The sequence below is a fragment of the Microcebus murinus genome, chromosome 2 (assembly GCF_040939455.1).
Source record: "Microcebus murinus isolate Inina chromosome 2, M.murinus_Inina_mat1.0, whole genome shotgun sequence".
Classification (NCBI taxonomy): Eukaryota; Metazoa; Chordata; class Mammalia; order Primates; family Cheirogaleidae; genus Microcebus; species Microcebus murinus.
Genome location: NC_134105.1, coordinates 26,095,221 through 26,110,202, shown reverse-complemented (window position 1 = coordinate 26,110,202; position 14,982 = coordinate 26,095,221). Strand labels below are relative to the sequence as shown.

Below are 14,982 nucleotides of genomic sequence, written 5' to 3'. Positions count from 1 at the left end.
ACCAACCATATGCCTGTTGTCTTCCAGAAAAACATTGTGCACAGAGACCTGAAGCTCGGGAACATGGTGCTCAATAAAAGGTAAGATTCCCATTTCTTCTTCGATGCTGTCACCCTTGAGTTGGGACAGGCTACCTGCTGCAGCTCCCCAGTGCCTGCGGTGTCCCATGGTGATTCTGACTCAAAACAGTTCACTTCTCCAGGAATCCCAGGGCTCAAGGGATGGGACACCTGCTGCTGCCTCCTGCCGCATGGGAATGTATGGTGCTTGCTGAGACTAGGAGTTTCAGAGTCGCAGAATGGGAGCTCTGGGAAGAATTTCAGACATCCTCCCTGGTCCATCTATTTGTCATACCTGGCTCCTAGTGGGTGCTCAGTAAATGACTATAAAAATGAAGGAAAGAGAAAAATGAGGCCTTGCCTAGGTCAGTTTCCTCAGGAGAGACTCAGAGTTTTCTGCACAGGTTTATGGGGAGTGCTCTCAGGGAGAAAGGGGCTGCAATTGGGCAGGAGGAGAAGCTGAACTGCAGGGAAGTCACAGCAGGATCTCAGCCTAAAGAGCTCCAGAGCCAGATGGCCCTTCGGATGGACCAGCTCAAGGCAAGTGGGCTCTCGCCCTTTGTGCCTCACAGTGACTAGTCACTGGACACCCTCCCTAGACTGTCCCTAGGGAGGGGCCTGCCCTGGGCAAGGCAGCAGCTTTTGGCTAAGGGGGGTTCCTGGAGAGCAGCACAGCTGGGAGTGGTCAGAAGCCAGCCCTCCCAGCAGCAGGGAGAGTGCCTTGGACTTGGAGGGGACCTGGGCACCTCACCCCAGAATCCTTGGTGAGCCAACAGCAGAGGGAGATCACTTGAGGCCCCAATCTGAGGCCATCACCCCACCTTGACAGAGGGTCTGGGCCCTTTCAGAGTGGTCTGGGACAGTGATAGAGGGACACCAGTCACACAGGTACCCAGGACCGACACGAGGTGGGATGGCTCTGTGGGTGACCATGATGCTAGAAACGCAGGTCTGGGAAGGACATCCCCCCTTCCCTTCCTGAGCCTGCCTCCCTCACCTCTGTCACCCCAGGTGCTGAGTGGGTTGGAGGGCTTACAAATGGCAGGCAGCACAAGTCTCAGCAGAAGTGGTGTGGTGGGTGGGTGACTCGTTGTATAACATGGTCAGCCCCACCCAGGAAAGGCCCTAGGCCCACTGTCCCTATAAAGTGGTGAAAGCCACAGTGGTCAGAGTAGAAGAGAAGCTGCACGGAAGGAGGCTCTGGGTGGGGGGCACCAGACCCCACAGTTCCAGCCTGAGTCGCCACGGGGAGGACGCTGGAGACCATAGCAGCTAAGCCAGTCTCCCTCCTCCCGCCAGCAGCATTTGGCGCTAGGGCTGCAGACAGGAACTCCCGGCCACCACCATGACCCCCATGGAGCTCACTAGCTGATGGGGTGCTGACCAGAAGATGAATACCACGTACAAGGCCAAGCGTTCAGAGAGCTGGGGGCACATGGAGGGGACAGTGACTCTGCCATCTGAGTTGATTTATGAAGGCTGCATGGCAATTTGCCAGCCTGATAAAGTGGAGTGATGAGAACCTGGCCCTGTCATGCTCCACGGGGAGGGGGGAAGGAAACAGGAAATGCCCGGGCTGCTTGGGTCCTGGACTGGCTGTGTGAGTGAGTTAGGGACAGAGGCAGCATGCACATGGGGGTCAGACCTGGTTATATTCCAGTGCTGCCTGTAGTTATTTTGGAGACCGTGAGAGTGTGCTCGCTTGATTATTTACTCACTGGTGGAATTCACATGCTGGGCTACCAGGCCCTTCTCTGAGCTTCCGTTTCCTTGTGCGAGAGAAGTGGTGACTTTACCTTCCTGGAAAGCTGGCCTGAGGTGCAAGTTAATAGCTGTGAAACTGCCTAACAGGATTTGGCCATCGTAAGCACGCCCCTGCTGCTGATCTAGCCAGGACTGGGGGCCTCGTGACTTGCTTCCAGAGATGGCCTGCTGCATGGCTGATGAGGACACCTGGTGAGGCTCAGTGTCCTTCAGCAGTTCCCCAGTCACAGCTCTGCATTCTGGGAGGAGGGCAGGTGTTGGGGAGCACTGAGCATCCCAGCCCAGAGCTGTGGAAAGCCTATTGTCTGAGAGTTGGGAGGTTAGGCCCTGGCCGTCTGTGGGACCTTGGGCCAGTCCTATCCTGCTCTGACTGCAGGTTCACTGTTCACAAAGAGAGGGCTTGTTTTTTGAGTACCTAAGTCCTTCTGGACTAGAGAGCTCCTGAGCCTTCCATGGCAGCCATTCATTGGCTCTAAATGAGCATCCCCAGGGTTGTCATGGGAACGCCCAGTTGGGAGTCCTGCCGGCTAACCACACCAGCACTCCTGGCCTCTTTGTGACACTGGTGGGTTTGCTTCTGACTCTCACTTCTCCAGACCTCCTGGGTCCTGGGAATATACTCGGGAGATTGCACCTCTCTCGAGTGTGGCAATGTAGCTGCTCTGCTGTGCGTGCGTGCGTGCGTGTGTGCGTTTGTTCCTCAGGTTGCAGAACCCCAATACCTCACTCAGATCCAGCATCTTGGCTGCACTTCCTTAATCTGATAATCGCCTTTTTTGTGTTTTAGGGCAGACAGAGGTTCTGGCTGCCTTTCACTTTAGTCACGGGTGCTCCAGAAGGGGGCCGGGTGGCATGGTACAGAGAGACACACTGCTCTGTGTGTATCCTCGGGCACACCCTCCACTCCGGAGCCCCACTTTCACCTCACTCAGGTGAAGGTCCACCTGGAAGAGTTCCCGCCCCTTCCCGACTCCAGCTGGAGCGGCAGGTAGACAGGCTGGAGGCCTTCGTCTGCTTCCAGGCAGCAGAACAGAGCGGTTCCAGAGAGAGGGACAAAGTCACCTGCTTTGGATGAAAAAAAGAGTTGAAATCTGAAATCCTCTTCAGGGGTTATGTGAGGTTTGCTGCGAGTTCTTTCTCCTTCCCCCTTTCTTTGGGTAGGCAGGCTGCATACCAAGTTCCTAGAAGAGAAAAACACTGTGGCAGCCCAAAGGGCCATAGCCAAAGCGTGACTCACTCGGAGCCGACCCTGCTGACGCACATCCCCTCCCTCCGTCCCTCACTGCCCTTGCCCCCTCAGGACAGGACTGGGGGGTCTGGCACTCCCAGGGAGCTGAGCGCCTCCTGGCCGCCTTGGGCGGTGGTGGCAGGGCAGGGGAGCGTTGCCAAGCCTCAAGAGGCCTCAGAGCTGACCGTGTCGTTTCCTGTGGAGAGAGTCCAGGAACCTCAGTGGCAGAGCAGCACAAGCTGAGTGGGCCTGCCACTCGGGGGGGGCCTACCGCCCCACCTTGTAGAGTCTCAGTGGTGCTCCCTTGAGCCCCACCTGCTTCGCACCCTGGCAGAGGGCTGTAAAGTCTGGCCAGCAAAGTGGAGTTGAAGCTAAGCCATGCAGGTGTGCGGGCTCTTTTGTTTGACACCTCTCCTCCCCTGCCTCAGATGTGGAGTCTCTCCTGAGGTCTCTGTCTGTAGCCTCTGCCAGGCATGCCAACCCTCAGAGGATGACAGGATAACACCAGCTACTACCATTTGCTAGGCTAAGTGCCCTCTGTGAAATTATTATTATTTTGAAACAGAGTCTCACTCTGTTGCCCCAGCTAGAGTGCCGTGGCATCAGCTTAGCTCACAGCAACCTCAAACTCCTGGGTTCAAGCAATCCTCCTGCCTCAGCCTCTTGAGTAGCTGGGACTACAGGCATGCGCCACCATGCCCGGCTAATTTTTTATATATATTTTTAGTTGTCCAGCTAATTTCTTTCTATTTTGGAGTGGAGATGGAGTCTCACTCTAGCTCAGGCTGGTCTCGAACTCCTGACCTCAAACTATCTGCCCACCTTAGCCTCCCAGAGTGCTAGGATGACAGGCAGGAGCTACCGCGCTGGCCATGTGGGATTATCTTATCTTGACGAATCCGAACAGTCATGGGAGTTCAGTGCTAGGATTTCCCTGCTTTACAGATAAGGAAATTGAGGTTTAGCAAGAGACTTGCACAGCAAGGAAGTAGAGGAGTCAGGCCTAGAACCTAAGAATCTGACTCCCACACCCGCCATATATGTTCCTCTGAGCTCCTCCCAGGGTCTCGAGCCTCGGGGCCCTACAGGATGCTTGTGCAGCTGCAGCAGCCATCTCTGAGGGGGGAAAACACACAATGCTTCTGCTCTGTGGGAACCTTTGCACCAGAGGCCTGAGCGGTCCTATATTCAGGGCAATGACATGGGAAGTTCAGAGCTGGAGCAGTCTACTTCTTGATATATGCGTCACCTTTCACTGAGACCCTTTGCCTGTGCTTTTGGGCCCTAACCGCCCTGCAGGCCGCTGGTCAGATTTCTGTGGCAGCTGTCGGGGTGGGCCTGTGTGGGCCCCAGTCGACATTTCCGTTTGGAATGCAGAGGACAGACTGGCCTTTGTTTTGCACCAAGCCCTTTGCCAGCAGAATTCCCCAAGATAGCTAAAGGGCTCTCAGAGCCTCTTGGACGCAGCTCCTGGGGAAATCCACTGTCAGCCACACGTGTCCTGCACCTCAGAGTCTTCACTCTGGTCAGAGGCAGCCTGAGGTCCCCGTGCAGCTTCCCTCCCTGTCACGCTCCGGCTGTTTCACCCAGCCAGCTGACGCAGGAGCCGGGCAGCTGTGTAGAGAGGCACTCTGGCGTCTTCCTCACTGCCCCCTCCTTACAAGGGCAGGAAGCCCTCCCCAGCCTCGTAGAAGGGGCCTGCCTACCCCTCACCCCAGGTGTGGTGAAGGGTCCTCTCTGGGGTGCTTGCTTTTTCCACATTGTGAGCTTCCTAGAAAGGATCGGAGGCCGAAGCTGTCCTGCATCACACCTCTCACAGAGGGGAGTCTGCGGTGTTCTAGGTCAGGGCTGGGTCTGAAGTATGAGAAAAGGGATGAGTCAGCTTTGATGGGATCAAAGGAAAAGTCCGTGGGGGCCTAGAGTATCGCCCAGAGACACATCTGGGCTCCCGGCAGCTCTCAGTCCTGAGTGCAGCTTCAGGGCCCAATAGACCTGGGTTCGGATCCTGCTGGCTAGCTGTGTGTCTTTGAGCAAGTCCCCTTACTTCCCTGTGCCTTAGCTGCTTCATCTGAAACAGGGCAATGAGAAAAGCTCCCTCTTAGGCTATTGTGAGGAGTGAATGGAAACAGTCCACTCAGGCCTACCCTAAGTGCTCAGTGAGCATCAGCTTTTATTGCTATTAGCTGATGATGACAAGGATGATGACAAAAGAGGTCTCCAGTGAGGACAAAAGTGGCACCCAAGCTCTCAGTATCACCTGAGCACCTCAGTTTGCTTGGTTCTTCCAAAGCAAGTGGAACCTCCCCCACCTGCTGGCCCAGGACCTCCCAAAGTGTGCAAAAGCATATGCGAGGGCCCTCCTGGTGCGTCGGGGCCTGGCTTGAACCAAATGCTCCCTCTCTGCCTGCTGCTTCTGGTGGAGAATCCCCAGAAGCGTCTGGGGCGTCTGCAGGCGTTTGCGGCTCCTCATCACGTTGTGTCACTCATGTGACTGCAGTGTGCTCCCTACCTCTGTGTGCAGGAAGGCAATGCATCTCTTAGGCCAGTGCCTAACCCAGCCAGGTAGCGTCGGTCCTGACCCCTCCAGCAGAGGAACGATGTGCTCTGGAGCTGCTTCCTGTTGAGCTTTTGCAAGGGACCCCAGTGGTAGCCCCAGAGCTTTTCCGGAAGGAGGAAAAAGGGAGCAGGCCACCTCCCCAGCGGAGGAGCAGAGGTCAAGAGCATAGGCTCTAGGGCCAGACTGCTGCTTGGCTGCCTCCTAGTTGTGTGACTTAAACTCTCCCTGCCTCAGTTTCCCATCCTATAAAATGAGGGTAATAATGATTCCTCTTTCAGAGGATGATTGTGCAGGATAAGTGAGTCAGTGCCTGTGAATGACTCTGACACGAGGGAAGCACATCTTCACCGTCACCTCACCTTCCTCACCCTCGCTCTGGCCTCACCATCCTCTTCTCAGTCCCTCGAAATATGTGACACTCTACTGCCTCATGGCCTCCACACGGGCTGTGTCCTCTTCCTGGGCCGTCTTCTCTCCAGCCTTCACCTTCCTGGTCCTCACAAGTGCGCTGTTCCCTGAGCAAGATGAACCCAGCGCCCATTTAGAGAAGGCCCAGTTGACTGGTGCTGGGACACCCCACTTCCTACTTTGCTGCCCCCCCACAGAATTTCTTTCCTGAGCAGAAACTGTGAGGAAAAGTGTACAGCACACACCTCTCCCCAGTGAGCCGTGTGCCTGTTCCCTCCACAGACACCACATCACGTGCAGCAGGAAGGCAGACCGGAGACCCCAACACAGGTGGCCCATAGGCGGCCTGGTCTTGGGCTGCTGGCCTGCGTGGACGGGCCATCCCTGGCAGTCAGGCTGCCCCAGCATGTGCACCCCTGCCATAAAGGAAAGGATGGCTAAGGTTCTGTTTGTTCATAAGAGCAAGGGGTCCTGTGCTGTCACTGGTTCCGCCTGCAGACGGGAGGTAATGCTATCCCAGAACTACCCAGAAGACATCCCAGGCCATCCTCCCAATGCCAAAGTCTCCCAGGCAAGCTCTGGCCTGTCGTGGGGTTTTGGAAAGACAGAGGGTGACTAAGTTTGGGTGTGCTGTTACTCTTGGGCTGTGACAACTGTGCTGCCATCCTCCCCTCCCACCCCCATCAGCCTCTGGGGACTGTCAGGCTGGAGGGAAGTGCTGGGATGACTCAGGCTCCCTCCTCTCCACCCCGGTGCTGCCTGACTGGAAGCAGTGCCAGGGGCATGGGCTCCTCGCAGAGACCCGGGCTCCCCCAGAGAGGATGGGCTGTGCTGTCAGCAGGGGCCTTGTCTCAATCTGGAGCACACGGTGAAGGGCCAGCTTCTATGTTCCACCAGGGTGTGGGCAAACTGTGCCCTGCAGGACCAGGGCCCCCCAGTGAGGCCCAGCGCACAGGCCCTGGTGTGCTGCATCACCACCACCCCCCCCAGAGAGAGGCACTCAGCTGCTCTGTTTCCTCCTTTGCAGTGGTCGTGAGACTGAACGAGACAGTGAGTTGACAGAGGAGGCTGGAGGCCTGCCCTCTGGTCACCTCACAGTGTGGGGTGGGAGTGTTTTAAAGCTACTGTCCCCTGCTGGACTTGCTTTTCCTCATGTGCGAGTGGGAGAATTGAACTGTACGTTTCTAGGTTACTCCCAATCTAGAATATCATGTGAGGCTGTTTTGGGAAATCTTTGAATGTCGTTCTGAGCCCTAAGCTGTACCCCCTGAGACTCAGCCAGGGTGACAGGTTCAGGGGAGTCCCCTGTAACACTCAGGTGATTGGGAGTGATGCAGATCCCTGCTGGGACAGGTCGGCAGGTGGCCAGGAAAGGATGTGGGCCTGGCTCCTCGGCTCCCTGGGTGGGAGCAGCTGCTTCACCCTCTGATGAGAAGCCCGCTCTGTTCCATCAGTGTTGGGGTTGTCCTTGTCCCAGCAGGGGATGTCCTTCCTGTTTTGCGTCTGGTGCCTGTTGCTGTAGTCACTGAGGTTTGTGCACTCTCTGCCTCCTGCCCTCAGGACGCATCGGATAACCATCACCAACTTCTGCCTCGGGAAGCATCTGGTGAGTGAGGGGGACCTGCTGAAGGACCAGAGGGGCAGCCCCGCCTACATCAGTCCCGACGTGCTCAGCGGTACGTGCGCCAGACAGTTCATCCGTTCAACAGACCGCGTCTGTGGGTAGGCCCTGGGTCAGGTGCTGGGGCTTCCCCGGTGGCCCAAACCAGTACTGTCCCTCCCCCTACGAAGTGTTTAGTGGAGGAGGACGTAGGTCACACTAATGCATGTTCAGTGACTCTCTGACACTCGTGCTGGGAAGGGAAGGATGTGATTTCGGTGAGGGTGTGTGAAGAGTGCTTAGAGGACTTAGCCAAGGAGGTGACAGTTGAGAGCTTAAGGAGAGCTAGGAATTCCTGGGTATATCCTAAGTCCCTTTTTTACAGATGAGAAAACTGAGGTTTAGAGAGGTGGCATATCGGGAGGCTGAGGCAGAAGGATTGCTTGAGCCCAGGAGTTTGAGGTTGCTGTGAGCTTGGCTGACGCCACGACACTCACTCTAGCCTGGGCAATAAAGTGAGACTCTGTCTCAAAAAAAAAAGAAAGGTGGCGTTGCTTGGCCAAAGTCATAGCAAAAAAACTGAGGGGCCATTCCAGGGCTCCTTCTGCTAAGGCTTATGCTCTTAATGGTTTCTTTCCCTTTCTCCCCTGTCCTTTGCCAAATCAGGGTCTCTCTGGTCCCCATCCCTTAGGGAACCAGGGATTTATTCTGGCTCCCATCCCTCCGACATGGAGGATTTGGGGCTGTCTCCAGGGTCCATCATCCCCACCCACACACGTGTGCAGAGCCAGTCTCTTCCCAGGTCATCTCACATGCCCCTGGGGAGCAGGCTGCTGTGACGAGCACAAGCACTTGCAGCCCCTTTGGAGGCCTCCCCCCAGCCACGGCTTCTCCTGGAGAGCCAGGCCTCTCCCAGGGCTACCGTGTGCAGAGGACAGTGGTGCCAGTCCCCAGGCCTGGGAGTTTTGCACGTACCCACCTCATTAAGCTCCTTGACTCCAGTGTGCCCAGTGAGACCATCAGAACCAGTTCCCCTGCCCCAAAGGCATGCTCGGCTACCCAGGAGCCTTTGCGGCCTGAATAGCTCACTGCACAGGGACCCAGAGGAGGGATCTTAGCTGCCTGGGTGCTGTCTGGCACCCAGAGAGATGACACTAAGGTGCCCAGCATCTCTTCCACGCCCACAGAGAGTAGAGTTGTGTTCAGGGATCTGAGCTGCTGCATCCTATTGGTGTCCCAGAGTGGCTGTGTCCCAGGGACTGGACTAGAGCAGGGGCTTTGGGAGGCTTCAGTGGTCCTCATATTTTTTGTTTGAGGGTGCGGGTCAGGCAGTGGTTGGCACGTGGGAGGTGCTCTATTGCTGATGGGTGGTTGGACATCCCTGGGTCTCAATGTCATAGAGCTGTAGAGGACAGTTAGTGAAATAAAAGTATTTCTTCCAGTGCTGTCACAAAGTGGGTACTCAGTTAAATGTCCTCTCCCTTCCGTTTCACAGATAAGGGAACTATAGCACAGAGAGGTTCATTCATTCATTCATTTAACAAATACCTGGGTCCATGCTAGGCACTGGGGCTCAGCAGTGATTGCCACAGGAAGGTGCCTATGTGAGAACTTACCGTGCAGTGGGGAGACAGGAGTCACACACCGACAAAGAAGGGACCTTTGCAGCTTTGATCAGTGCTGTGAAGGAAACAGGTTGTGGGGGTGGCTGACTCATCCGGAGCCAGTTATCCCTTCCACAACATTGTCGATGTTATTGACACTGGGGCTGCAGACCCAGGCTTGGTCCCAGGGGCTACCAGTGTGGCTGGACAAACGGCACAGCCGAGCAGGGCAGGTGCTGTGAGCAGGTGGGGGGGCCCAGCCTGATTGTCGAGGTGGGGCATCATCCTGGTCCTGCGGAGCAGGGTCTCCTGAGGAGCAGGGAGGGGACAAGCACGTGCACAAGCGTGTTCTGACCGTCTCACTGGGCACAGTGGAGGGTGGCAGGAGGGGTGGTCCGGGTGGAGCTGTGGACCCGCAGGCTGAGCGTGGTGTGTGTGTCTACCCCCAGGCCGGCCTTACCGTGGCAAGCCGAGCGACATGTGGGCCCTAGGCGTGGTACTCTTCACCATGCTCTACGGCCAGTTCCCCTTCTACGACAGCATCCCGCAGGAGCTCTTCCGCAAGATCAAGGCCGCTGAGTACACCATCCCGGAGTGAGTCCTGCCTCCCTGGGCAAGGAGGAGGGAAGGGAAGGGGAGGGGAAGCAGCTCGTGACCCAGCACCACCCACCTGCTGAGCCTTCTCCTCTCCCTGCATCAGGGATGGGCGGGTTTCTGAGAACACCGTGTGTCTCATCCGGAAACTGCTGGTCCTTGACCCCCAGCAGCGCCTGGCCGCTGCCGCCGTCCTGGAAGCCCTCAGCGCCATCATTGCATCGTGGTAAGGGGACACGCGGGGCTGGGCACAAGGCTTGGGTCTCAGGTGCTCTGCCCTCCTGCCCAGAAAAGCAGCCTCCGCTCAGCCTGTTTCTCAGCCAGCACAGTCAGAGTTCCAAACTCTCCCTCTGGCAAGAGCAGGAGGGACCAGGCAGAGGTCAGGGCCGAGCACCTCCTACGTGTCGGTCCATGGCAGCGAGGGCACGGGCACTGCCTCCCTGAGTTCTCACCACCACCTTCGAGGACCAAGTGCTCCCTTTTATTGGATGAGAAAACTAAGGCCCTGAGAAGCAGAGTCAGTCCTGTCAGGGACCCAACCCAGGCCTGTCTGACTCCAGCCACATCTGAGACCAGTGGTGACCTGGCCTCTCTGGAGCTGCCTGGAGCCAGCCTGACTTGTCTGCCTCCCCTGCAGGCAGTCCCTGTCGTCTCTGAGTGGGCCTTTGCAAGTGGTTCCTGACATTGACGACCAAATGGGCAATGCAGACAGCTCCCAGGAGGTGAGTTGCAGCCATGCAGGGCAAGGGCAAAGATGGCAGCTCCCCGCAAGCCACAGGGCTTTCTCGGCCTTCCTCCTCAGCCCGAGCTGCCTGGGGCCTGCCCAGGTCTGGTGCAGCTGGAGATCCTTTGGCCCAAGGGCCACCTACGGGGCAGCCCATGTGGAGCCAGCGCCTAGGTGGCTGGTCTGGCTCTCTTAGTTTCCTCCTTCCACCCAAGTCACATTTCTCTGCCCCTCTGACTCACTGGTAGTCTCTCACCCTTCCTGCTTTTCATTTTTCAGATGATTCATTTCTACCTGTTTCTCTCCTCCCCATTCCTTGCACTGGAGAAAGTGCTGGGCTGGGGGCGGGGCAGAATCCTGGGTGCAAGGCAGCAGCTGGTGGGTGATCTTAGGGTGCCCCCTGGAGGGCAGGGCTCAGCTGGGCCTGGGATGTTGGAAGGTCCTTCCCTCCCTGGCCCAGCTTAGAGCCCACAGCAAGTTGTGGGCAGGTCGCACCAGGAAGGGCTGTGCAGCATAGCCTCTGGTCCTTGAGAAAAGAGAGTTCCAGTTCCTGCCCCCTCTCGCTCCCATCGTTCCTGGGCTGTGCAGCAACTAAAATAACTATCACTATCATGCACTGGTGCCTGCCCGCAGAACAGCCATGCAGGCCTCGCAGCGGGCATTGTGGCCTTTGTTCTTACCCTCATTTTACAAAAGAGGAAACTGAGATTCAGAGAGGTGAAATGATTTTCTGAAGGTCACACAGCTTGGACATAGTGGGGCTGAGCCTTGAATTCACCTCTGATTTCTTTTCTTTTTTTTTTTTTTTTTTTTTTTTTTTGAGACAGAGTCTCACTTTGTTGCCCGGGCTAGAGTGAGTGCCGTGGCGTCAGCCTAGCTCACAGCAACCTCAATCTCCTGGGCTCGAGTGATCCTTCTGCCTCAGCCTCCCGGGTAGCTGGGACTACAGGCATGCGCCACCATGCCCGGCTAATTTTTTATATATATCAGTTGGCCAATTAATTCCTTTCTATTTATAGTAGAGACGGGGTCTCGCTCAGGCTGGTTTTGAACTCCTGACCTTGAGCAATCCGCCCGCCTCGGCCTCCCAAGAGCTAGGATTACAGGCGTGAGCCACAGCGCCCGGCCCACCTCTGATTTCAAAGGCCTGTTTTCTCTCTCCGCCGATTAGCACAGGGACCTCACTCGGGTGAGGGCTGGGCGTGGGCCGGTGCGTACGGCTGCACAGGTGCCCGAGTGCCCAGCGGGGCGCCCTGCTCTCTCTGGACGTGCATTGGCCTCTGCAGGGCTCAGAATGACCTTTTCGAGGGGTAGGGAAGTTGAGGCTTCCGAGGTAATGTCAACTCCCCCAAGGTCAGTGAGTTAGGAAGAGGGATCCAGGTCAGATCTCGGACTGGAGCCAGCTGCACTGACAACCGGGCGGGCAGCAAGGCGAGTCTGGGTGTCCTCAGGGACCCACACACTCAACTACCCAACGAGATGGGGCAGAGGATCTTGCACCTGGGAAGGGAGGCCTCAGGAGCTAGGCTTTCCAGCTCTCACTCCCGGTCTTCTGTCTTTACCTTGGTTTGTCTCTGTTTCGCTCCCTCCCTCTCGGCCTCAAAGGCAAAGGTGACCGAGGAGTGCTCCCAGTACGAGTTTGAGAACTACATGCGGCAGCAGCTGCTGCTGGCGGAGGAGAAGAGCTCCATCCACGAGGCCAGGAGCTGGGTGCCCAAGCGGCAGTTCGGCAGCGTGCCACCGGTGCGACGGCTGGGCCATGACGCACAGCCCATGACCTCCTTGGACACAGCCATCCTGGCCCAGCGCTACCTGCGGAAATAGCCTCAGCCAGAGGCATCAGCGCCACCGCCACCTCTTCCAGCCCCCAGACAAAGGCCTGGCTGGCTGTCAGGGCTGGGCCCTGTAGTGCTGGACTCTCCCGGCTGCAGTGGGAATGGGGCAGGGACGGGGACAGCCCAGGTCACACGTGGGGTCAGCAGAGGTACCAGGAAGCTACCTTTTGAGATGATTGCTTGATTGTTTGGGGTTTTTTAATCTGAGAAGCCTAGATAACTAATCTGCTTTTAATCATGACGTTTTAATCTACCTCTGTCTCTTTAACCACGCTGTCTCTGCACTGAGTGAGAGGGAGGAGGAGGGAGCCCACCCGCCCACCTGACCCCACAGTCCAAATAAGCTGAGAGTGCAGCTCGCTGCTGGCCCCACCTGAGCACCCCGGGCCCTGCCCAGCCTCTTCCCTCCCTCCCCTTCTGGCCCCTGGCCCCTCAGTCCAAGCTTTGGAAAACCTTCACCTCATCTTAGGCTGAATTCAAATATATTTATTTTTTTACTGTAACCAACTTCTCTCCCATCTCTAGGTGGCTTGGCCCATGGCCACTCCCTGTCCCCAGCCTGGCTGGATGGCAGGGAGTCTGCAGCCCACCGTGGGCTCCCTCCTCACCCCCGGGCACAGAGGAGCCCTCCGCCACCCCCTCCACTTTCAGCCCCCAGTCCCTCTGTTTCCGCTGGTGGGAGGCCTTTCTAGGCCTGGCTCTTTCTCCTGTCTCGGTAGCTTCTCTGAGGTGCTGCACACACACGCATTAACCCTGTTTCCTTCTCCATCCTTCACTGTGGTACCGAGGTGACGTGGACTCGCAATGTGAAGGGGCCTTCTGGTCGGCTGGGGGGCGCGGTGGCCTGGCCGTGGCCCTGCCAGCCGCTCCGAGACCCCGTGCCGTGTTCAGAGGGCAGTGGGCCATCTCCCCTGTGTCCCCGCCTCCTCACAGACATGGTGTCGCTCCCAGCAGACCCCGGCCAGGGTCCCTCACAGGGGGTGGGGAACCCTGCCCCGCCTGGCATGAGAACAGCCCTGCTGTCCTTATTGAGCCGAGATTCTGAAGTGGATGCCAGTCTTGCCAGAAATGCTGTTCTCTCCAGAATGCCCTCCCCCTCCCCCCACCGGACTTGGCCCTTCTTAATGCCAAGCAAAGACCCTTCCCCAGAGGGCGACCCCCAGAGCCCTCAGAGAGGCCGAGTGTCCCTCCAGGCAGCCCCTGGGCCCTCAGGCCCTTCCTGCCTGTCCTTGCTCCCCAGTGGGAAGGCGGCTGTGTTCCCAGAGTATGAGCTGCCCTCCTCCCCCCAAAAAGCTGACTCACTGTGAGTGACCTTGGGCAAGTTCCCAAACTTCCTTGTGCCTCAGTTTCCCCATCTGGAAAAAATGGGGCCACCTCTTGCCAGCAGTAGCAGGGCTGCCCACGCCCCTTCCTCCCCATGTCCCCATCCAGCACTTGGGCGCCTCATGCCTCTGCCTCAGTGGGTCCGTGGGAGCCCACCTGAGCCCAGCACTTACTGCCCCTGAGCACCAAGCTCTGCGTCTGTCTCTGAGAGCCAGGGCACGTGCCGTGGGGTGGTGGACGCCCTCTTTTCTATATTTATTTCATAAAGAAAAGTCTCCTAAGGGAGCAGAGATGCGGTCCAGCCTAGGGCTCCCAGCCCCGACTGTCCTGTGAGGGTCTGAGGCGTGGCCAGGGCCCAGCTCAGCAGAGCCCCCGCCAGACGCCTGGGCCTGCTTCCCATGTGTGGTCTCCTCCTCTGCAAAGCAATAGCCTCCGGGTCCGCAAAGCCCTGTCAGATGACTGGCCCCTACCCAGGTCACCCGTGTGTCTGATTACATCTCTGGAGAAGCGAACGAGAGGAGGCTAGGTCTGCCCTCACTGGGTGTCACACACTGAGAGAAGTCCTATGTAAAGAAACAAAACAGAAAAATCACAAAAAAGTTTGTATAAAGACATATTTTTGTACTACATGGGGGACTCTTCCTGCATGTCAGCAATAAACTTCCTGATCTGGAGCCACTGTGGCCTGTGTTGCCTGCCGTTCTTGCCTCTGTCTCTCTGGCCCCGGCCCAGCCCTTCTCCCTGCCATCCCAGCTGGGCAGTGCAAGGTCCCTAACTCCATTCCTGCAGCATATCCCCCCTCTGTCCCGCCCCCCCCCCACAGCCAGCAGGTGGCACAGCTGGCACCACTGTCTTGAGTGGGGGAAGGACCCGGAACCACCAGTGGGAGCTCCCTGCTTGGCCTGGCCTGGCCTGGTCCCTGGCCTGTGCAGGCAGCAGGGGTCCCAGAGCCACTGCGGCTGGAAGAGTCTTGATCCTGTCTGCCAGACTCCATCTGGGGTGGGGGAACTCAGCCAGAGACTGCCCATGTGCCCACATGTCCATCCGGGGTAAGCCAGGCCAGGCCTCTTCCTGCACCAGCCCCCTCCCTTCCCCTCCACAGGGAGCCAAGGGGGTCCTTCCTTCCTTTCTTCTTTCCTTCCTTCCTGTGCCTAAATTTAGACTTTGCAGATTGCACTTCACTCTAGCAGGGAAGCTAGAGGTAGGCCGGACGTTCCCCAGCAGCCACGGTGCCCTCCCCTCACAGACCCACTTCTGTGTGGATGAGCCAGCCCAGGGCCGGGTCA

General features: G+C 57.5%; 1 protein-coding gene across 2 annotated transcripts in view; it reads left to right on the top strand.

The window, feature by feature from the left end:
* STK40 (serine/threonine kinase 40) overlaps nt 1-14,370 on the top strand; it is a 40,673-nt gene extending 26,303 nt beyond the window's left edge. For both annotated transcript variants that reach the window (XM_075996659.1, XM_012765208.2), the window contains exons 6-11: nt 28-80; nt 7,577-7,692; nt 9,670-9,814; nt 9,921-10,040; nt 10,452-10,536; nt 12,144-14,370. In XM_075996659.1, the coding sequence (XP_075852774.1) occupies nt 28-80; nt 7,577-7,692; nt 9,670-9,814; nt 9,921-10,040; nt 10,452-10,536; nt 12,144-12,362 (738 nt within the window). In that variant the 3' untranslated portion in view covers nt 12,363-14,370. The remainder of the gene's footprint in view (nt 1-27; nt 81-7,576; nt 7,693-9,669; nt 9,815-9,920; nt 10,041-10,451; nt 10,537-12,143) is intronic.
* Nucleotides 14,371-14,982: the final 612 nt, after the last annotated feature.